Source organism: Microcaecilia unicolor, chromosome 3 (assembly GCF_901765095.1).
Source record: "Microcaecilia unicolor chromosome 3, aMicUni1.1, whole genome shotgun sequence".
NCBI classification, from domain to species: Eukaryota; Metazoa; Chordata; class Amphibia; order Gymnophiona; family Siphonopidae; genus Microcaecilia; species Microcaecilia unicolor.
In genome coordinates, this window is record NC_044033.1 from 156,890,481 (window position 1) to 156,914,960 (window position 24,480).

At 42.5% G+C, this 24,480-nt stretch overlaps 1 protein-coding gene across 1 annotated transcript in view; it reads left to right on the forward strand.

Annotated features, from left to right (window-relative positions):
* The window catches only part of HEATR1 (HEAT repeat containing 1), a 275,600-nt gene extending 260,015 nt beyond the window's left edge, over positions 1 to 15,585 (forward strand). The window contains 4 exon segments of the mRNA XM_030196518.1: positions 2,695 to 2,846; positions 9,946 to 10,104; positions 12,900 to 13,008; positions 14,982 to 15,585. Of these exon segments, the coding sequence (XP_030052378.1) occupies positions 2,695 to 2,846; positions 9,946 to 10,104; positions 12,900 to 13,008; positions 14,982 to 15,070 (509 nt within the window). The 3' untranslated portion in view covers positions 15,071 to 15,585.
* The last annotated feature ends 8,895 nt before the right edge of the window (positions 15,586 to 24,480 follow it).

Below are 24,480 nucleotides of genomic sequence, written 5' to 3' on the forward strand. Positions count from 1 at the left end.
GTTTAAAAAAGGTTTGGACAAATTCCTGAAAGAAAAGTCCATAGTCTGCTATTGAGACACATATGGGAAGTAACCGCTTGCCCTGAGATTTGTAGTATGAAGTGTTGCCACGATTTGGGTTTCTGCCAGGTACTTGTGACCTAGCTTGGCCACTGTTTGGAAAACAGGATACTGGGCTAGATGGACCATGGGTCTGACCCAGTATGGCTACTGTTATGTTCTTATGAGCCTTTGGGGACAGGCCACAGAACCTGGACCTGAGATTGAAGCAAAAACCAGCAATGGAGACAGGAACACTAAGGCAAGCAGGATGATCCATTGTGAAGGCAATGGGAAGAGGAACGCTGTCACCTTAAGAAGGGGTCCTAGCACTGACATAAGCAGAAGGTGCCCAGCACCCCCCCCCCCCCCCCCCCCACTTTGTGAGTTAACAAGCATGTTCCTGGCACATGCATGCCCTGGGGACCCCATCAGCAGGACCCAAACAATAGCAGCCTGCCAGTACACAAGGCACCTTGGAGCACCAAAGACAGCAGTGCGGGCAGCCTGCCGCCACGCTGGAGGATGCCGTAGATCCACACCTCGATGCCCTGCAAGGTTAGTGCAGAGACTGGGGCTCGGGGCATGGCTAGGGCCGTGACAGTACCCCCTTCCCAACGGCTCTCCTTGACATACAGGCTTAGGTTTATATTTATTTTGGTACATTTGTACCCCGCGCTTTCCCACTCATGGCAGGCTCAATGCGGCTTACATATTGTATACAGGTACTTATTTGTATCTGGGGCAATGGAGGGTTAAGTGACTTGCCCAGAGTCACAAGGAGCTGCCTGTGCCTGAAGTGGGAATCGATAGGGAATCAAGATAGAAATTTGAGATTGGAAATTGAGAGCATGGTCAAGTATGATGCTGAGAAGCTTTAGTGAAGGACTCAGTGGAACTTGTACATTATGAAGTAGAAGTGGGGTGGTAAGAGTTGTACTGGGTGAGTTTGCAAGTAAGAGGGCCTTGGATTTTTCTTGGTTGAATTTTAGCTTATGATCAGTTAATCAAGAGGTTACCCTTGAGAGTTTGTCATTGAGACAGTGAATGTCCTGTGGGTTGGTAGGTTCTAAGGTGGTCATAATTTGAATGTCATCTACAATACAAAACCTGTAAGACCAATGGCCTGAATGAGAAGTGGCACCGTAAAGATGTTAGAGTTGGCGCCAAGATGGATCCTTGAGGAACATTGCAAGCCACAGTGAATGGTCTGTAGATGACTCCTCGGTGGTTCATTGTATAATTTCTGAAGGAGAGGTATGACTGGAACCAGGCCAAGGCTTGGTCTGTGATACCATTGTGATGTTGGCGCTGTAGTAGAATAACATAATCTACAAGATCAAATGCAGCTGAAAGGTCAAGGGAGAGATGAACTAAACTCGAGTGATCTAAATGGTAGCAGATGAAAGTGATTACACGTAACTTGGAAGTTTCTATTCTGTGGTTTGTCTAAAACCAGACTGATTTCGATGGAGTACATTGGTTTTCTCAATAGAGTCATTAAGTTTATTTTTGTTACATTTGTACCCCGCGCTTTCCCACTCATGGCAGGCTCAATGTGGCTTACATGAGGCAATGGAGGGTTAAGTGACTTGCCCAGAGTCACAAGGAGCTGCCTGAGTCCACCACCCTAACCACTAGGCCATTTTCAGTGAGTTTTGCTGTAAAGGGCAGATTGGATATAGGACGATAATTAAAACAGGAAGAAAGCTGCCCATATAGGTCCTTTAACTTGGGGCTTACAGTGGCCATCTTCCAGGTATTGAGTAAGATTAGTTGTGATCATATGATGGATATAGTTCATCTGTGGATCCATGGCAACTGGAACTCCTCTCCCCTCTCTATGCCCCACCCAGAAACGTTGATATTTACCAGGTCTGGGGAGGCATCCATTGGGGTCCCTCTCACCATTGCTGTCTTGAAAAATAGAATTGGCCTGACCCCAAGTTGTGTGTCTCACTATGAGTCATGCACTGCCATTTTTCAAGATGGCAGCAGGATGAGTCAGATACCACTGGTCTGAGGGAATGGTCTAATTGATTAGAGGCACTGGCATACAGGGTCTCCATGTTCCAGCTTTCTGAGCCAGAGGTGTTTGACCCTAGGGTGTCCTTCCTGTCAGAGTGTGAGCCAGTCCTCACATGTGCACTGAGAAGAAGGAAGACATTTTACTCCTGATAGAGCAAACTGTTGCAAATTATTGCAGAGGTGTATGCATTTTTTTAACACTCGCTTTTTAGCACTTTGATAACTTGCATGCCATTAGTTTATTGCATCAGAAGTAAAAGGGATTTTTGTTTTAGTGTGTGTGTTAGTGGTGTGCATGAATCTTAGTGCACTGTTCTAACACCCTGCTTATGGCTTTGAGCCTTTAATATACTTGATGCCAGAAAAAGTAGCATTCTTGCTGTTTCTCCATTTGTTGAAACTGCAGACAAGAGACTATCACCATGGCCCACTCCTGAGGTTTCTTAAGAGGAATAGGTCTGTAAATGCAGAGTTGCTCTCACTCCCAAGAAAGTATATGTGAAATTTAAGACCTGGGGAAAATGGAGTGCCAATGTTCTGTCACCTTGCATTCATTTTGCTTTCTCTAGCATGATCATCTTAGTACAATCTCATCTCTCCTATATTTGTTTTTGATTCTGTATTCAGACCAAGCTTTCTTTGAGTCCAGGAATACGGAGAAGAGTTGCCTGTTGCTGCAGTTTATCCTCAATTGCCTGCACAAAATTTTCCTCTATGACAGCCAGCGTTTTGTAAGCAAGGAGAGAGCAGAGGCTTTAATGATGCCCTTGGTGGATCAGGTATGGTGTCTGTGCATAAGATAGCTGGTTTATTTGGACAAAGACTTTCATGTCAGTTCTCCTGAAACTCTCAGCTTGGTACTGTAACCTTCCTCTCTGTGTGATGTTTGTAAGCCCACCTGTATTTGTGGTGTTTGGTTAATGGCTTCTCTTGCATTCTGATACCACCTAGTCTTTAAGAGGCACACTTGCTTCTGGCCATCTCAGCTTTGCAATTTGGCTGGAGCATTTATGAATATATTTAAGGAGTATGTAAATATGAGATCAGTTTTGAACAAGATAGAAATAGGTAGGGACTTGATAATTGAGCATCAGGTGGGCCCTTTTTTTAAAATAACAGAGTCATGGTTAAATTTGGCTGATGGTCCTAGGTTGAAGAATTATGTCCCCTTGACTATAAAGTAACAAATATTCCAAGATTACAAAAACATGAAGGGGGTTTATTAATTATATATAAGGCTTTTTTGATCTAGTGGATGTAATAAGTTCTCCTGAGTTTGAAATGTTGGCATGTGAAATTAAGGATGAAGCGTTGCAGAATAAGTTATGCTGTATTCTGGTATACTGCCCCCCTGGGAAAAGGTTAATCTCTAGGGATAATTTTATAGATTTTATACCTAGAAATGTGGTGAACTATGACTCAGTTTTACTGTTAGGAGATATAAATTTACATTTGGATGTGACTAATGATTCAAAGACTATAGATTTTTTTTTAATATAGTAGACTGGTATGGTTTTGAATTATCTGTCAGGGCCGGTCTTAGACCGAGGCGGCCGCATAGGGCCCCGCGCTTAGGGGGGCCCCGCGCGGCGCGCCTCAGTTAGCCTTGACCTAGTTCTGCCCGGGGATCGCCGCCGCTCGTCCGAACTGCCCGCCCTCTTCTCTCCCCCACGATCGATCCCCTTTCCTTTTTTGCTTTTAAATTTACCTCCAGTCCGGCAGCGTCAGTGAAAGCGCTCCCAGTAAAAGCGCTTCTCTTTGCTGTGTCCCGCCTTCTTCTGACGTCATGACGTCAGAAGAAGGCGGGACACAGCGAAGAGAAGCGCTTTTACTGGGAGCGCTTTCACTGACGCTGCCGGACTGGAAGTAAATTTAAAAGCAAAAAAGGAAAGGGATCGCTCGTGGGAGAGAGAAGAGGGTGGGCAGGGGAAAGAGGGACATGGATGGGATGGCAGGGCTCAGGGAGAGAGGGGAATTGCTGGATACATGGGTGAATGGAGGGGGGCAGGGGAGAGAGGAACAGATGGGAGGGCAGGGCCCAGGGAGAGGAGAAATTGCTGGAAATGGAGGGGAAGGGAGAGGGGAGAATTACTGGATGTGGATGGAGGAGGGAAGGGCAGAGAGGGCCAAGGATGGACTTGGATGGGATGGCAGGACCCAGGGAGAGGAGAAATTGCTGGAAATGGAGGGGAGGGGAGAGAGGAGAATTGCTGGATGTGGATGGAGGAGGGAAGGGCAGAGAGGGCCAAGGATGGACTTGGATGGGATGGCAGGGCCCAGGGAGAGGAGAAATTTCTGGAAATGGAGGGGAGGGGAGAGAGGAGAATTGCTGGATGTGGATGGAGGAGGGAAGGGCAGAGAGGGCCAAGGATGGACTTGGATGGGATGGCAGGGCCCAGAGAGAGGAGAAATTGCTGGAAATGGAGTGGAGGGGAGAGAGGAGAAATGCTGGATGTGGATGGAGGGGAAATTGTTGAATTTAAGGGCTGGATCGGAACACTTTGAAGGCAGATGCTGAAACTGGAGAAAGGATAGGGACAGGGGGCTACAGATGGTAGACAGAACACATAAGGACACAGGAGGATGGTGGACATGGTGAGAGAAAAAATATCAAACGGAAAGAAGACACTGCCTAAAACAGAAGACACTGGGACCAAAGCGAATAGAAAAACTAAATGATCAGACAACAAAGGTAGAAAAAAAGTATTTTATTCAGAATTTATTAATTGGAATATGTCAGCTTTTAGAAATGTGCATCTGTGATATTTTGCATGTAAGTTTCAATTTTTCTAGTATTGCTGCATGCTGAGTCTGACTTCTTGAGGTAACATTCCATTCAGTATTTTGCCTTCATATTTGTTGTCATGTGTTTTTCATGTGTGATCAAGGTACAGTATCCTGCTAGCGTGTAGTATTTGCAGCCCTTTTTTTTTTTCACAAGGTAGTGTATTGGTGTTTTAGAGCCTGGTGTAATTACAGTTCTGCCTTTCCATGCATAAGGTTGTAGCTCGTCCTGTCCTTGGAATTAGTGCTGTTATGGTTTGGTAAGGTTCTGACTGTGTTTTTGCACAAGTTTGTGTATAGTGTTTTGCAGTGGAGAGATTGTGTGTCCGCACCTCTGACCCCCCTGGGTTATGAGATTTGGAACTACTAATTGTGGACTTGAACTGAATAATTTCTTGGGAGGGGGGTTTCATGATAGCATTGTGCTTATTATTTCAATCAGTTTTTCTGTACAAGTTTAGCTTCATTTGTCTTTATTTGAAATTTCATAAATATAAAATTTTCTAAAAATTGAATAATCTTAATGGGGGGGGCGGGGCTAGGATGGGGCCCCACCAAATTGGTCTGCATAGGGCCCCGCACTTGCTAAGACCGGCCCTGTTATCTGTTATGATTATTTCACGTGAAAAAGGGCATTTGTTAGATTTTTTTTTAGCCTTTTTGAACTCTCAAGACTGTGGATTTAAATTTAATTCAAGTAACCTTGTTCCCTGGTCAGACCATTAATTGAGTTTACGATTAGATGGAGGGAGACTGGGAAAACTATAGATAATAGTCCTTCAAATTATGTATTATTAGGGAAAATATAGATCGAAAGGTTCTGGAGTAGAATGGATACATTGATCCTCTCAGGAGAATTGGAGGAGGATAATTTGATTCATAGCTGGAGTACATTGAGCAAAAGTTTGTTGAATGAGATTGCACTTTTGAATATGAAGAAATTTAGAACAAGAGAATCAACTAAGTGATTTGATGATAATTTTAGGCTGTTAAAATGATCAGCCAGAAAATTGGAGCGATATTGGAGAAAAAATCAGACAGATAAGATAAAAAGATTTGGATACAGGCATTCATAAGTATAAGTTAGCTTTATCTAATACCAGACACGGCCTCCAGCTCTTACTGAGCTAAATACCCCAGGGAGCACAGTGGAATTCTACATGAGAAGAACTCCTGAGCGAACAAGGTACGTATGACCACCAAGACCACCATCAAAGGAGCTCAAACCATCCTCACACCACTTTTCCACACTTTCTCTTTACTGGATTGAGGGAGAGCAGCAACCGACCCATCCAGGCTGCTGACAAGGAAAACCAGCTCTCTGTACCCCAACATCAACGCAGACCAACGATCAAGCATCTGCAGGACATATGACAAAGAGGTAGAAGCTCACTGGAAATAATATAGAAACTACGTGTATACGACAACCAGAAGTCATCACCCCAAATTCGGCACTTCCTACAACATTGAAGGCAGCAGGCAAACAAGGTAGGCAAAACACTGCAGCCAGAGAAACAGATCTAATCTTTAACCTAAACAGTGCCACAAGCAAAAAAACAAACAAAAAGACAAGCAGAAAGTGCTGCAAGCAAACAAGGCAGGCAAGACACTGCAGCCAGAGAATAGATCTGATTCTTTAAACTTAAACAGTACTGCAAACAAAGAAGGAGCCGGAGATTATCCTACCTCTCCCCAACCTCAGTCTCACAGACCAAAACCGGACATAAATCAGAATTCATAAAAAGAATGTAAATGAACCATACAAAACTAATCCTAGGATTACACATCCTGGCCCTAGTACATACAATAGATGCCCTATCCCAAGAAGAACAGAATATCATCCCCATAATACACTCCCAACATAGGACGAACAGATTAAACTACTGTCATCAGATCGAAACCAGACCTTACCATGGAAAATCATCAACACACAAAGAAAAACAGGAGAAAAGAACCCATACACACCCAACACATTGATCACATGTCAACTAATAATATTCCATTAATACCCACCTTAGATGAAACCTTTAAACAGATCTAAATAGGATATATAAATGCTAGATCAGTAATAAACAAAATGGAAACCTTAACAGACTGGATTACTCAGGACAACCTAGACCTAATATTCATCATTGAAACTTGGATTCATAACCAAGATGACCCCACAATCCTTGGCATCTGCCCTCCAGGATACAAAATCAACCATTGGACCAGAACAGGTAAAAGAGAAGGAGGCATAGCCCTAATCTACAAAGACAAATTCATTTCAGAACCCATTGCGGAATCCATTAATACATAACTTGAAATCGTCGTAATCAGGTTACAAAACAAATTCCTCCCAGCTTACCTGACTTGCATCATATTATATCGACCACCAGGAAATTGGAAAGATGCCCAACCAACTATCAAACACGTGCCTCGCAAATCCTAACGTAATAATAATAGGAGATATAAACCTTCACCTAGAGGACACAACCTCAAATGACACACTAGAATGCTCGTTGTGCAACGGCAGCGAAGAATGCAAATAGTTAGGTATTATTAGGAAAGGAATGGAAAAAAAAATGAGGACATTATAATGCCTTTGTATCTCTCCATGGTGCAACCGCATCTCGAATATTGTGTGCAATTCTGGTCACCGCATCTGAAAAAAAGATTTAGTGGAATTAGAAAATGTACACAGAAGGGTGACGAAAATGATAAATGGAAAGGCTAAAGTGGCTACGGTTCTTCATCTTGGAGGAAAGACAACTGAGGGGAGATATGATAGAGGTCTATAAAATAATGAGTGGAGTGGGTAGACGTGAATTGCTTGTTTCCTCTTTTCAAAAATACTAGGACTATGGGGTACGCAATAAACAAACCAGAGAAGATATTTCGTCATTCAACATGTAATTAAACTCTGGAATTCGTTGCCAGAGAATGTGGTAAAATCAGTTAGCTTAGCGGGGATTAAAAAGGGTTTGGATAGCTTCCTAAAGGAAAAGTTCATAGGCCATTATTAGTATGGACTTGAGGAAGATCTACAGCTTTTTTCTAGGATGGGCAGCATAGGATGAATTGTACTGTTTTGGGATCTTGCCAGGTGCTTGTGACCTGGATTGGCCACTGCTGGAAACAGGATGCTGGGCTTGATGGACCTTTGGTCTGTCCCAGTATGGCAACACTTAATAACTTGTTTTCTTATTTCTTCTGGAATTTTCTTTGATGGTGGCATAGTGTTCCTGTAGAAACTTTTTGATGACTACTTCACTCTCATGGTAAGGTTCAATATGTAGTGAGGTTTGGATTCAACAGGGCTGGCTGCAATAAAGCCTGGCTGTGTTCAATCAACTGAATTTAATTTTGTTGGAGTAACTACAGGTGCAGTTACTTTTTCACATGGGTGATATGGGTTTTGAATAATTTAAATGAATGACGTGATAACTTTAAAACAGTGTTGTGTTTACTCAGGTTCTCTTTTTCTAATATATATTTTTTAAAGATCAGAAACTATTCAGTGTGACATGTGCAATAATAGGGGAAATCAGGAGGGGGGAACACTTTTTCATATCACTGTAATTATCCAAAGCCAATTGACCTGTGGTCATTAACCCTGGATAATTACATCAGGGTTATGAAAGTTATTCTGGAGTAATTACCTCATTGTAGGAGAATGGAAGCTGTGGGTTAGATGTTTCAAGAAAATGGAATATAACAAGATAGTCATTGAATTTGTGTTACAATCTGCCAGATCACGTCTCAGTTACCACACGAAGACAATCTTCATAGAATAATTAGTTTATACGTACATATATGTATATACTAATTGTTACCTTTATTGTTAGGAGCTTGTTAGTAACAGCACATATTTACAGAAAAAAAAGCAAGATGCAGAAGTAGAGATACTGAACAACAAACAGGCAAGTAGCAGCTAAATAGCAAGTAAAACTTTAAATGGACAAATTATGTGGAGGTAGGTGTCAGTGCTGAATATTCACTGATAACTTTAAACAGATAACTGATCCGTTTCAAGCTATACTTTATGGGGGTCTTTTACTAAAGGTTAACTCGAGTTATCTGCAGCAGGGCCTATAAGAATAAAATGAGCCCTTTAGTAAAAGACCCCCCCTATAGTTGACTGCCAGTAGTTACACGGGTAAGTTACGCAGAGGGTACCTGAATGTGGCTGCTCTCTGTATAACTTTGTCCCATCCTTAATCTAAACAGAGAAGCACATGTATTGTCTTAGTACATTTGGATACCTTTACCAGGACTTTTAGATGCAAGATATGTTATCATATATGATCCTCCTTTTTGTTATCTATCTCCAAATCTTTATGGAATAGCTTTACTAAAGAAATGGGGACAATGAGTGATTATCTGGCTTTTACAAAGAAATGTTAAGATGTGGGGTTTCAGTATTATTTTCATGCATGGGGATCTCATGAGGGTTATTGTATACTATGCTTTCTGACTTATATGTATAGGATGGTTTTTAGCATTTTAAAACATACATATATTCTTTGTTTGAATTTTTCATTGTTTCATGTTTGCTTTCTACATTGGTTAGAGGTCTTGCATAGTAAATAGCTAACCAAGATGCAACTACTGAACTGCTCAAGCTTCAGATGAGTGAGCACAGTAGAAGTATTGGATATTCTTTTTGCAGAAATAGATTCTTTCTTGCCCCTCCAACTCAGATTTTCCCTCACTTGAGACCACTGTCCCCAGACAGCATGGTTCTTGCTGACAAAAAGAGTAAGCCCTACTCCTTCAAGCTGCCCACCTCAAGTGTACCACTTCCTCCGTGCACCCAAGTTCTAAAGAATGATTACCACAAACTTACCTTCAGTGTACCAGCGTTATAGCTGACCCATGAATTGGCCAAGAAAATTCATACCTCCTTAGCTTTCTGCATAATATGTCATAAATTTTCTGTCTGGCTGTCTCAGAATATGGCATCAGGAGGAGCCACAAGGACAGCAGACCCAGTGGATTAAACAGAGCTCTCCTTTCCATGGAGGGTGATTGTGTTTCACATGTTTGTAAACCTTTTCTCGCTTTTAAGATGGTTGAACTGTTAATGCTGTTGCACTTATTTGAATTTTACAGCTGGAAAACATGCTTGGAGGTGATGACAAGTTCCAGGAGAGGGTCACGGTGTACCTGATCTCGTGCATAGCTCAATTTTCTGTAGCAATGGCTGATGATTCCCTTTGGAAACCACTAAATTACCAGATTCTGCTGAAAATGAGACACACTTCACCCAAGGTTAGAAACCTCTCGTTTTTGTCAGTGGAATAACCATTTTCGATCCCAGTGAACCTCTCCCTTCTCAAATTGCATATTGCAACATTTTAGACAATGACACATATTCTGTAAAATTATGTTACATGCGCTTGAGGATTTTTTTGTTGTATTTTGCTTTTAAAGTGGTAGTTAATAACATGCAAAGGGTTGAAAACAAAGCTGTTATCAATGGGAGAGAGAATTCTAGCAGTTGTATTGCTTCAGGAGAAAGCTGTAGTCTTTATAGGTTATGATACCTTTTTAAAAGAACACTGCAAACCCTGGGAATTCTTCTTTTCTTTCTAAACTTATTTTATTCTTCTTAGAATAATTACATTTTTGTCTTTTCATTTTAACCAATTTCTGATTTCTTTTAACAAGTTCAGCACCACAGGTTCAATTCTGTTAGTGGCCACCTCTGTTTAGGCACCCTGAGGGCATGTGGTAAGGGCCTGTTCTATAAAGGAACTTAAGCACCTAGGTTCCATTAGAGAATATTAATATACTAGTAAAAAAGGCCCGTTTCGGTAACAAATGAAACGGGCGCTAGCCAGGTTTTCCTCGTAGTGTGTATGTTAGAGTGAGTGTGTGTGTGAGAGAGAGAGAGAGTGACTGTGCGATTGTGAGAGAGAGATTGAGTGCTTGTTTATCTGTGAGTGAGTGTGTGTGTTTCAGAATGAGTGTGTGCGAGTGCGTATGTTGGACACAGTGAGTGAGAGAGACAGAGTTTTCCGAGAGCTACAGTGTGTTTGACAGAGTGAGAGTCTGTTTCCCCCCCCCCCCCCCCCCAATCCTACTTTTGCCTTTTGTTGGCCCCCCTCCGTTTCATCCCTCTTTCCCCCTCTCCTGCCTTTCTCCTCCCCCTCTGTCCCTTCCCCACCTGTAGTGAGTGAGTGTGAACCCCTCCCCTCTCGCAGGGCTCCCACCCCCACCTCTCTGGTGTGAGGAACCTGGTGGGAGGAAACCGGGGCAGCAAAAAGATACCAGAAAAATAAAAAAAACTAGTAGTTTATTGGACAGACACAACGAGGCCACATTTTGGTGGATGCATCAGGGGGTATAATATCCATCCACATTCTATAAAGGGAGTGGATTCCCAAACAACAATGCAGGGCTGGTCCTAGGGTCTCTGGTGCCCCCCTGCAGACTATGAGTTGGTGCCTGTGCCCCCCCCCCCCCCCCACTGCACCTCCTTTCTCTCTTCTCCCACCCTGCCCCTGTCCAGCGATTCTGCGCCCCATCCCTTGCCATACCGCGCCGCCCTTGGTGCTTTAAATCTTTAATTTACCTCCATTCCAGCAGCCGCGTCATTTGAAAGCCCTGCCCTATCTCTAGCCTTCCCTCCCTTTGTGAGTTTGTTCCCTCAGAGTCCCGCCCTCCAGGAAATGACGTCAGAAGGCGGGACTGTGGAACGAACTCACGAAGGGAGGGGAAGGCCAGAGACGGGGCAGGGCTTTCAAATGATACAGCTGCTGGAACTGAGGTAAATTAAAGATTTAAAGCACCAAGGGCGGCATGGTATGGCGCCGCAGTGGCGCCCTTGAAGGCAGGCGCCCCCCCTGCGGTGCTTACCCTGCTTACTGAGTTTGATCGGCCCTGCAACAATGATTAAGTGAATACATAGACCGTAGTCTGTAAAAAGAAAAAAATAACCTCTGATGCAGCTCAGGACAGAACTTGATCTGCAACTGCATGAATAGCTGCTTCTCTCTGCTCAGTAGTTAGTATTACTTAACATGGCACAATGGCATGTCATCTCCCCCAGCTGCTTCTGACTTCTGACATCATTGTTAACAAATTTAGGGCCCCTTATACCAAGCTGCTGTAAAAGCGTCGGCATATGGATTTTTTCTGAGCGCCGAGGCCCCTTTTACTGCAGTAGGTGAAAGGCAAAAATAAAATGAAATGGCTGTGTGGTAAGGCGTGGCCATTTCCGGGGGTGGGGGGGAGGAGCCTTTACTGCCACCTATTTAGGAGGAGGTAAGGGCTCCTGCGCTGGCCCTTCGGTAACCGGGCCACGTGTGGTGCCCAATTACCTTAAAGTAAGCCGCCAGCACTAAAAAAAAAATTATTTTCTATTGTGCCGAAAATACACGCAGGGGGAGGGGGTACTACCATCAGCTCATACAGAGTTGTAAAAGGATCCCTTAATTCATCAACAACAAAAACGCTGTTTATAAACTGGCTGCAAAGGTACAAAATAAATCCTTATCAAGCTAATAAAATATTCATAATACAACTAACTCAAATAATAAATATTAAGCATATTATGAATAATAGGTATATCATAAATATTAAACAATTTTTATATTTTACACCTTACTGTTAGATATAGGAGCTGTTCTTTAAATACTGTACATTTATTCTTACAGTCTTGTATCTAACAGAATTTAGAAGGGAGAGTAGCACAAATTAGCCCAGGGTATAGCATACTATTTTTTTAAGCATGAGGTTTAACCTTCGTGTTTTGGCAATAGGTTTTACATCATGTCCCTAATGGGGTTGCATGGCAGGGCATTAACCCACCTTAGTTACACCTTTTCAGTCTCAGCCAGAGACCAAGAAGGGACCGTCCTCTGCTCATTCTTCAATTCTACACTTGGTCCTACCCAAAAAGGAGATTCAGAAGAGATCTGACTAATTATAGAGAGAATGAGTTTTTTGTAAATATTAAATTATAAAATGCAAGTATGTCTGCAAAAATGATTTTACTGCAGTTGTAACGGGTATGTTTTTAAATCCTGGATTCAAATGTATTTATTTTTATTTATTGTTAGGTTCGTTTCGCTGCATTGATTGCTTTAACAGAACTGGCAGGAAAACTGAGTGAGAGCTACATGATCCTGTTACCAGAATCCATTCCATTCCTGGCAGAGCTCATGGAAGGTAAAAACAGACATCTGTGCAATTAATGTTTAGCTTGAACCAAAGTACACCACATTCATTCATCTTGAAGATTGGTTTTACTGAACTTGCCATCTAGGGCTGAGTGTGAGCAAGTTCAGAATTTTTGCCACCAGAGTTAGACTAAGCAAGCAAAATGTATCCTGAACACTCAGTACAAAAAACAGAAGAAACCAGTCTTCGCAAGGAAATCAACAAGAAACAAAACAGCAAAGATGACCAACAAAAGCAAAAAACATAAAAATAAAATATATATAAAAAACGTCAAAATTTAAAATTAATCATAAGATATGTATTTAAAAGATGAATCCATCAAAATCAAAAAATTACATAAAAAAGGCGACACTTTGGATGTAAAAATGAAGAATCAACTTTATTAGCCAAACTGTAGCAGGGAGAAAGGGACTCAACACAGCTGTGTTTCGGCCGTACTGGCCTGCATCAGGAGTCTTCTCTGCCGTCTGTTGATTATTAATTCTATCCAAATATAAAAAGAATATGTGTGTCTTACCAATAAACTGAAGCTATAGTGCTCAATTGTACTGGAAACAAAGTTGTTGAGCGGAAATCAGAACTGCTCTGATCTTCTCCGCTCAACAACTTTGTTTCCAGTACAATTGAGCACTATAGCTTCAGTTTATTGGTAAGACACACATATTCTTTTTATATTTGGATAGAATTAATAATCAACAGACGGCAGAGAAGACTCCTGATGCAGGCCAGTACGGCCGAAACACAGCTGTGTCGAGTCCCTTTCTCCCTGCTACAGTTTGGCTAATAAAGTTGATTTTTCATTTTTACATCCAAAGTGTCACCTTTTTTATGTAATTTTTTGATTTTGATGGATTCATCTTTTAAATACATATCTTATGATTAATTTTAAATTTTGACGTTTTTTATATATATTTTATTTTTTTGTTTTTTGCTGGTCATCTTTGCTGTTTTGTTTCTTCTTCTTCCTGAACACTCAGCACAACATGCACACAGAGCTTTTCCAGCATGACATTTTGGGCTGTAACACGTGGTTTAAAGTGCATGGGTACATTAGATTATAATCCTGTAATTTGAAGACGTGAAGACAGTAGCAGAGGGAGACCATGAGTCTAAAATTCATAAACACAAAGAAATGGAGTTGGCTTAGTCTTACATGGGAAACTTGGAAGCAATCTGAGAAGTTCTTTGCAGGACAGAGTGATTCCAGAGTGAATACCGTTCTCTTGGTCACCTGGGGTCTGGTATCACTCAAAATGTGGAAAGCAATTATACAGTGAATCGGTGGCATAAATTCCACCCAAACTTTACCTGCAGGACAGAGGAACTCACAGAAGGAGGGGGCCCACTTATACCTGCTCTCATATTGTCTGAGGTGCATCCACCCTGTTCTGGAAGCCCTTTCTGATATTTTGCTTGGAGTTCCTTAAATTGAACTTCTGGCTGTGAATATATCTCCCTTAGAATGTTACTTATTCAAACATTTATAAACTGCTTTTCAGGGAATCCCCTCCAAAGCAGTGTACTGTTGTAAAATAGTAGCACAAAAGAAAACATTACATTAGTGCAGTTACATAAATATTAAAAATACTCTTCCATCTCCACTGCACACAGTGTCCACTGCTTTGCTGTTACTCTTCTCTGATAGCAAAGGTCTATTGAAGATTAATCAGATAACATGTAAAGTTCAAAGGGTGTCTGGCTGTTTTTCTGCATTCTCCATAGTTCTTGTATTGCCTGTTGCTCAATTATATTAGTGGAATATCTCTTTTTGTAGTGGTTGTGGGATGCTTAATGTAGTTTAGTTTTACTTCTGTATTCTGTAGATTAGTAATTATATTTTGTTCATTTTGATTCTGAAATTGGCTGGGGCCTAGAAAACTCACTTCAGGTTATGTACCTTGCTTAGGGGAGTTCCTGTGCATGTAGATGCATCTTAGGGTTTTTTGTTTGTTTCATTACAGATGAATGTGAAGAAGTGGAACATCAGTGTCAAAAGAGCATTCAGCAGCTAGAAGTTATACTAGGAGAACCACTTCAGAGCTATTTCTGAGAAGCAGAAGAGGACAGCCAGTCTGTCCCCCACCCCCATGCTTTAGACTGTTCATTTGTATAATATGAATGGTGCTAGAGAGTTCTCTTATGGTTATACTATGAATCACTTGAATAACCAGGTTCTCACTCTTTAACACCATACTTCTTCCCTCATTCAAAACAGGAGTCAGGCCCCAGTGGCAGAAGAGGATGTGGTTCAGTGTATTGCCACCTTCCTCTTCCTACTTGGCAGATCAGTGCAGAAGTGAGGAGATGAAGGGGATTCACTGTCTTCTTGAGTCCCTGTAGAAAGTCCAAGGGGTAAATTTTGTTCCCCTTTCCACAGCTGTAGAATTACAGGAGACCAGGGGCCTTGCTTACATAGGCAGTCCTAGACAAGTTCACCGACTTCAGTGAGGTTCCCTTTATTTATAGACATCATTGAATTTGTTGTTCATCATTTGTGTAACAAAAACACAAGTAAGGATTAAGGTTTGTGTGCGTGCATGCATGTAATAAAGGTATGTATGCTTATGTCATACTAGATCTTCTGTTTTTCCCTTTCCAGACACACTTGATAAGTGTAGAACTTCATGATGTACTTAGATGTAGTTTTGGTTTCATCATGTTTTATTAATGAATTTGTTTTTATGCTGTTCATTACATCTAAAAGGGGGAATGTGCCTCCAGTAACCTGCACTTTCATGATGTAATTAGAATTGTAGAAAGTCTCTCTGTGGAGCAGAAAGATTAATATTTTATTAATTCTAGTAATCAGCGTGGCATCAATGTCCTACTGTACATTTGGTCCATTAAATGTGGTGGTGTTTGATGATTTTATCATGTCCTGGGGCAAGGCCTAGGTTTTACTAAGGGACAATTAACATAAACTGGCCAAAATACTGTGGTGTATGTTGTCTCTTTTAAAGTTTGTTTTGTATTTGTAAACTTTGGGGTCCACCTTGGCTTCCTTCCCTGTTTACCTTGAACCTTCAAACTTGGATGCCAATAAAATGTTTTGTTTTTAGACTGTGTCATGTCAGTTAATTAAACTAGACTAGTGTCAGGTTAGTTAAGGGATTCCCAACACGTGGTACACACACCCTAAGGGGTACACAAGAAGACGGGGGGTTACGCAGTGCCCCTGTTGATCTCTCCTTCCCTTTCTGCCCCATGCACCTGCTGCCGGTTCTGTAACTTGCTGATGACCACTGCCGCATTGCCTGTGCTGCTAGAGAAAGTGAAAAGCTGATATTCGTTAGCCACTGCTGCCTGCTCCCCAATTGCCCTGCCCCCTAAGTGATGTCAGTAGCACACTGAGCAGGTGATGGGAACGTAATGTTGGTGCAACACAGATCACACCTTACATGGTGGGTGTAGACAGGAACATAAATTTACTGTAAATTATTATAAGGTAGCATTCTGGTATTTAGAAATATAACTTTTGGAAAACAATTATGGTCCCTTTATCTTAGGATCTGAATTCAAATCCCCAAATATACTAACAGAACTCACACAGGCCCAAATATATTATAAAAATAGACAGTTTATTTACAACGCAGCAGAACCAATGATATAAATGCAAGAATAATGACAAAGATGTTCTTGTCAAAAAGGTAGATCAGAGCAAACGCACATTAATCCATAAGGTAGGCTAGTATATTCCGGCCACTTGTCGTAACCCATTAGCAATAAGACAGCAATTATACAACCTGAGCGTAGATGGCACCAGATGACCAGTAGGGGGCAGAAGATTCCCAGACGAATCTGTTGGGCAGAGCAGAATGGGGGCTGCAAATCTGGACTGATGGAAAGTCAGCAGCCACAGTCTTGGTAACCAGCATCTCTTTATACAGGGAATGCAGACTCCAGCTGGTTTAGTGATGTGAATGCTGGCCTTGCTGTTGACACACACGCCCTGAATGTTTATCACAACCATCTTGTCTGTTTCAGATGTTATGACTAGAGGAATCACAACATTGTCCCACTTGTGTCATGCTGAAGGGTCGCCGTGACCATGAGCCATTGTTCCAGCAAACAATATGTAGGTGCCATCCCAGCTGGCGTCCATATATTTGGCTTGATGTTTTATGTTGTATCTTGAATCGGAGGGGGGGGGGGTGCTTCACCTCCTCTCTCTAATTTGTTTACATCACCCACTCTTGCCCGTTGATGGGTATAGATGGCGCGTGACGATAGGAAGTTCCTATTGTGGGGGAGGGGGAATGCTGGGGGTTGAGGGGTTAGGATAGTGGGCTTGGGGTTGTGGGGATTGGGGTATTTCCTGGGATATGGTCATGGGGAGCGTTTATTGTATCTATCAAGTTGACTTTGGAGTACTAAACCCTCTGGGCACCATGGGTGATTTCTGCTTCCCTGTTTTGTTTAAGTAAAAATGGCATTTGTTCCTGTTTTGTTTGCCAGACCTTACATTTGGTACCCTTAATATCAAAGGGCTTAATTCCCCTTTCAGGAGGCAGTGTTTGTTTAAAGAATTACTGAGGCTGTCCGTCTCGATCTGTTTTGTGCAGGAAACACATTTACTAGAAAGGGCTGAGAAACTTGTACATCATGAACACTTCCCATATACGTTTTTTGCATCCCTACCATCACAAAAAAAGGAGGGGTGGGGATTTTGATCTTCCATACGCTTTCACCAAAAGTGCTGGATGTTCTCATGGATCCTAATGGTCACTATTTATCTGTTGTTTTGTTTCATTCACTTGGTCACTGCACAGAGTGGCAGAGGGAAAAGAAGCCTCATACCATGTAAAATGAGTTTATCTTGTTGGGCAGACTGGATGGACAGTACAGGTCTTTATCTGCCATCATTTACTATATTACTATATGTCGGTGGATATCATGGGGTACCTTGTACAACCTAGTTTCTTTCTATGCCCCTTCTGTAAGGACTTGGAACTGGAGCTGTTTAAATGGACAACAGGCATTTGGGTACTTAGTGAGGATTTTAATATGACCCTGACCCCCCCCCCCCCCCATATATACTGTAGAACCCAGCAGGCATATAGACATGGATAGGAGGGGCCCGCCTTAGTTTTCTTTCACATATGAGAGTGAATGATATCTGGCATCATAAGCATGAGGGTGTTAAGTAATATGTTTTCCATTCACTGCCTCACTCCTTCTCCTCTAGAATTGACTACTTGTTTTTTATGTAAGAGTTCCATGGGTAATGTCAAATCCTCTAACATCAAGGCCATTGTGTGGTTCGATCATGCCCCTTTGGGGTACTTTTCAAGGGGGATTCCCAGAACACTGCAGCTAGACTCATATTCGGTAAAACAAAATATGAAAGTGCCAAACCCCTACGAGAAAAGCTACACTGGCTCCCACTCAAAGAACACGTTACGTTCAAAATATGTACCCTAGTTCACTAAATCATTCATGGAAATGCCCCAGCCTACATGTCAGACCTGACAGACTTACCATCCAGGAACGCTAAAAAATCATCCCGCACATTCCTCAATCTTCACTTCCCCAACTGCAAAGGTCTAAAATATAAACTAACGCATGCGTCAACCTTCTCCTACTTGAGCACACAATTCTGGAATGCACTACCGCGCAACTTTAAAACGGTCTATGAACTAACTTCCGCAAACTATTGAAGACCCATCTCTTTAACAAGGCATACCACAAAGATTAACAAATGTGAACCCCTACACATATATCCAGAATTGTCTTACGATATTTGCTTGTCAAACCACTATCCTGCTTTATCATTATCATGTTAACCAAGATCATTACATAATACTAAATGTCTATTTTCTTATATATTTCCACTATTCATGCTGTATTGTAAGCCACATTGAGCCTGCAAAGAGGTGGGAAAATGTGGGATACAAATCCAATAAATAAATAAATGATTGGAAGCTCCAGTTTTGGAGACTCGATGAAAGAGGAGGAGGAGATGGTTTATGATCTCAGTCAAGCTATTCCTGAATATTTTCAGTTAAACATTTCTCCTGATGTTACATGAGGCACTGCATGGCTTTAAGGTTTTTATTCGGGGCTGAATAAAGCAAAATTGATAATATAAAATTGCAACAAGAATAATCATTGAAGCCTGTTAACTTAAATGCAGATGGTTCCAATGTATGGGGATGTCTCTCCTTCGAGCTACCAACTCCTTACATCTTGGAGCCAGATATCTCCATTGATTTCAAGGACCTCGATCTCACTGAGGTTTTTAAACCTGTGTTTATAATCCAGCATATGCACTCCATTCACTGCAACCTTGTACTCATAACTGTCACAATAGATTATTATCTGGAAAAAGAAAAAGCAATGTGGTATTTAGTTCTAGCTAGGTATTAATTAACAGACAATAAGTTAGCCTTGGCAACTGCAGAACCAAGCAAAAGTTGATTTTATTATGGTTTTGATGTTCTAAATCACTCAAAAGCAGCAGCTGCTTTTTCTTAACCTCTGCCAGGAACTAAGGATATTATACTGTACACCGCCTTGAGTGAATTCCTTCAAAAAGGCGGTAAATAAATCCTAATATTACTAAAGCTGCCATTTTGCACAACACCTCTAGGTTGAGATGTTCGCAGTTCCCCTGATATTTACAAAAGGCTTAGTCAAATGCATGAGCTTTTTGTATAATAAGAGCAATTCTATAAACTGGGAGCTTACACTTATGCACACATTACAAACAAACATCAATAACTGGCCTTGGCACTAGTTTGTAAATATCCGTTTCTTAGTGGGGATCTGCAAGTGGGGCATAGAGAGAGAGAAGCAACATGGGGATGGGTTACAGGTGCACCTCCCACTTGGGTAACTTATACGTGTCCCTGCCTCATCCAGGCACTTGCACTTACATCAGCTCTGACTGTTGTAAATGCGGACACCTACATGTTGGCTGCATCTAGGTTCTGTTACAGAATAGGCTCCTACTGCGTGGTCTTGGGGTGTTATCAAATTACTGGACTGTGCACATGAATGTTTACAAAAGGGCTGCTCCCACAGTATCTGTTATCAAATACATGGGCAAAGAGTAGTATCAACTCATCAGCTTGCACATGAACATACCGGCACTGCCAAGTGTAAATAGTACCACTTATACGTACAGCAGGTCAGTTTTACAAATCTATATATAGAAGGGCTGCCAACCAACTAGCGAGGCCCTTATTATTATTTATTTATTTTTAATTTGGTAGCTTGTGTAAAGCACTTTTTTAAAAAATCTGTTCATGCCTTTGAGAAGATGTAAATACTGACAATGAAATTTGTTTGAATATATGTATATTCCTACTGTAAAGTGGGGAATACACATATAGATCTCTGGCCATCCCAAGCTCGCCGCCCTCACTCCCAAACATTTGCATCATGAAGATTGCTATGTGTATATAGCAACTTTCTGAATCACCATTTACACATATTTGTGATCTACAGATGTCAATGCTGCTATTTACATGTGGAATTGCTTTGAAAACAACCTCCTAGTCATCTTATACAAGCAGGCCATGCAATTCAAGTACTCTTACGCTCGTACAACTATGAAAATCTAAATTTAGAGGATAGAAAGCAACTTGTAAATATCATAACATGATAAAATGCTACACCTGGCGGAAATTTGGTCTTTTGAAGAATTAAGGGATCTGTATACTCTCCCTGGTAGTGATATTTTACCTTACCTTCAAGTGAAACATTTTCTTGGTACCCAGGGTTGGTTTTGGAATGATTCAGAGGATAGTGAGCAGTTGGAAAATTTATGGATAGTCCTGGAGAAGTTGAATGGTCCTGTGCCTCTTTTATATAAGTTCTTTAGAGGGAAAGACTTTATAAAGTATAATTTCATGACCCAATGGGAAAATCATCTGGGGAAAGAATTAACTCAGAGGGAATGGAAACACACATTTTATGAAGTAAAAAAAAAAGCATCTCTATGTGCATTGATTAAAGAAAATGCACATAAAGTAACTAGGTACTACACTAGGTATGGTTGATGTCCATGTTTTCTCAGTGTGACACTGGTGTCTGGTGGGGATGCCCTGATGTCTGAACATGTCTTCATATTTGGTGGTCCAGTAGAAAATACAAACAGTTTGGAGAATGTTGTTTGGGCACTCGATTCCCTTTTGGACCTATATCTTGCTTGTTGGGCCTTAACAATAAAAAAAGGAATTGGAGCCTTACTAGGTAAACGGAAAGTACAAGGAGAGAGATCCTGGAATATTGCAGATGACACAGATGGGAACAAAGAGAGAAGAGTGGGAGCCCCTGGATTTCAGCAGGATAATGCAGCAACAACAAGGCGGGGAAAGAGGTAAAAACAGGAACTCCCTCCCATCACTTCAACCAGCAGACTGTAAACTGTGGTTCAAAAGCCCATTGTAAAGTTTGCTTTCTTTTTTTTTTAATGTATTAACTGGATAGGAAAATGAAAGGAAGTCCCAAATCTTTAATTAAATGTAAGTAGAAAAGAAGAAAGGAAAGGGAAATAGAGGGAGATCTGATATACCACCTTTTTGTGGTTACAGTCAAAACAGTTTATATATTACTAGTGGAACCATGCCAGTTTCCCCAACAATGAAACGGGCCCTAGGAAGGCTGTCATATAAGCTTTTTTTTTTTCTCTCTTCCCTGCCCTCCCCTCCCCTCCATGTTCAGCGATTCTCCTCTTCCCTGCCCTCCCATCCATATCCCACGATTCTCTCCTGTACTGTCCTCCCATCCCATCCATGTTCATCAATTCTCCTCTGCCCTGCCCTCCCCCGATGTCCCGCAATTCTCTCCTCCCCTCGATTTGTACCTGAACATTCTCTGGCTGGCTGGCACTGGCTTCCGTTCCGTTCGTAACATCCCTCCTGACGTCAGCTCGCCTCTAGCATTCTCTTCCCTCTCACTGTTCCGCCCTCTGACGTCATTATGTCTTGAAGCGAGGGCAGGACAGTGAGGGAGGATGGAACGCTGGAGGCTGGCTGACGTCAGGAGATGTTACGAACCCAGGCAGCCAGACATGGAACATTGGAGGTGCAAATTATTATATAGGATGTTCAGGTACTTATTTTGAGCCTGAACAACAGAGGGTTAAGTGACTTGCCCAGAGTCACAAGGAGCTGCAGTGGGAATCAAACCCAGTTCCCTGGGTTCTCAGGGCACTGCACCTAACTAGCTACTTTTCCACTCCAAGGGATCTAGACTTCTCCAAGTTTATCCCCGACCCCAAGGAACTGAAGTCTGTCCTTTGAATTAATTTCTTGTCAGGTCAGTTCAACAGCAGTTCTCCAACTGGGCTCTAGTGCAACTCTTACCTGCAAGGGCTATCCATCATCATCTGCTGGAGACAGAGAATACTGCTGGGATGTGCCTGTGCAGAACCCTTTATAGCTTTTAAGCTTCTATCTCTATTTGTTGGCTAATGGACACAACCCATGTGTTCTTGACTGGTCTGGAAAGATGAAAAGAAAGTGACATTTCTAAGTGCTTTATAAAAGTTAGTATGTCTTGAGAATCCAAGATGGCGTCAGAGTGAGAGGTCGAGTCCCGAGTCCCTCCGAGACTCTGAACCTGAAGCCAAGAATTTACTCCCTTATTTACTCAACTGACGGGCTGAGATCGTTGAAGATCGAACGCTGAGGTGTTAGTGGCAGGGAGGAATCGCCTGGACACAGTCTGACTTGGAAAGTGGGGAAGAATAGGCGAGCGTGCCAGTAACTTCACATGGCAGGCGTCTTGGTCCGGTGGGCCTGGCAGTGTGGCACCACCATTGCAGAAGAGTAAGCGGGGTGGCCCTCACGGGGCAGGAGCGGTGGTCTGGTGAGTGGGACGGAAGCTACAGCCATGACGGAGTGGATGAAACGGCTGGGACCACGACGGAAGATGAGATTGGGAGGCCACTGTGCTGTTGTCGAGGCTCTCGGAGGATTGGGCCGGGCGACATTAGCGTCTTTCTTAGTGGCTGGGGTGGAGGCCCAATCAGGACGGCTGGACGGAGAGAGAAGGAAAGGGGCCACTTCAGCAGAGAGGCCAGCCAGGACTTTGCTGTGAGCGGAGCAGTAATTAGGTGGGAATTGAGTCCTGTTATAATGTAATTCTTTACATGATACCTGAGCGGGAGCAGCTTGTTATAGGAAAGAAAGAAGCACCACATAGTATAGTGGGGCAACAGAGGAACAAGAACCAGGGCAGTTAAATATAGCAGGAGAGAGCAAGCAGGACCGGTCCACAAATAGAGCATTGCTTTGAAAACAACATTGCTTGCAGCCAGTTATAACTTGCTTAGCCCACATGTAGCGCCTTCCCTTTGGAAGAAATTGATCCATTGAAGAAGCGTGACTGAAAAAGAAAGAACTAGTTCTGAAAGGCCCCTAAGGGTCACGGACTGGGATGGCAGTTTAAAAGTGGTGCTCCATTGAGGCATTGTTTAGAGTGAGTAAATCTTATAGAATTAAGTGACATCCTGAAGAGCACATAGAAGGGGAAGGGTACCTGAGGAATGCCGCCAAAAAAGGAATTGGAGAGATTCCATTTTTCGATGGAGCAAGGCAAAAAAAACCCCGGTGGAGTCGGCGGGGATGGAGCGGAGTGGAGCAAAGATGGCGGAGAGTCCGGTGGTGGCCGGGGAAGAGCATGCTGGGGAGAGCCCTGACCCTGGAGAAGCCACAAAAATGGAGATGGTGGCTTGGTTTCAAGACCTTAAGGCCAATCTGGCAGGGGTCCAACAAGATATACAAACTGCCCTCAGAGAAATTAGGGCTGAAATCTGTGATTTGGGAACGCGTGTTGGTGAGATGGAGGAGGGGATGGAGACCTATAAGCAGGATTTGGGGAAATTGCATAAAGTGGTGAATGCGGATACGAGGGAACTGCAACAACTCAGGGAGCAGGTGGAGGACCTGGAGAATAGGTTGCGCCGCAATAACCTGCGATTCAAGGGCGTTCCTGATTTGGACAGTTACAGCAATTGTGAAACAGTGATTCAAGAACTGTGTGGGTTCATTTTGAATTCAGAGGACGGGGGCCAATTGCCGGACCTTCGTATTCAGAGAGCACACAGAGTGGCTGGTCGGCAGCGGGAAACTTGCCAGAAGGACATTGTGGTGTGCTTTGCTGATTTCCCCATGAAGGTGAAGATCTTGGCCAAAGCAAGGCAGCAAAAAGAAATTATTTGGAAAAACTGTAAGACTGAAGTGTTTCAGGATTTGGCCTGGACTACACTGCAAAAGCGTACGTCTTTCCGAGAGGCCACGAGCTTTATGAGGTCAAAGGGGATCCGGTACAGGTGGCTGTTCCCATTTGGGATGTGGTTAACAGTGGATGGTAAATCGTGTAAAGTTAAGACCCGAGATGAGGCATGGTCGTCACTGCGTTCCTTGGGGTGTAGAGACGTTCCTGTTCAGAAGGGGCTATGGGAGACCGCCAAGGAGTCTAGAGCGGAGTTGACGTGGCAAAAGATGATGG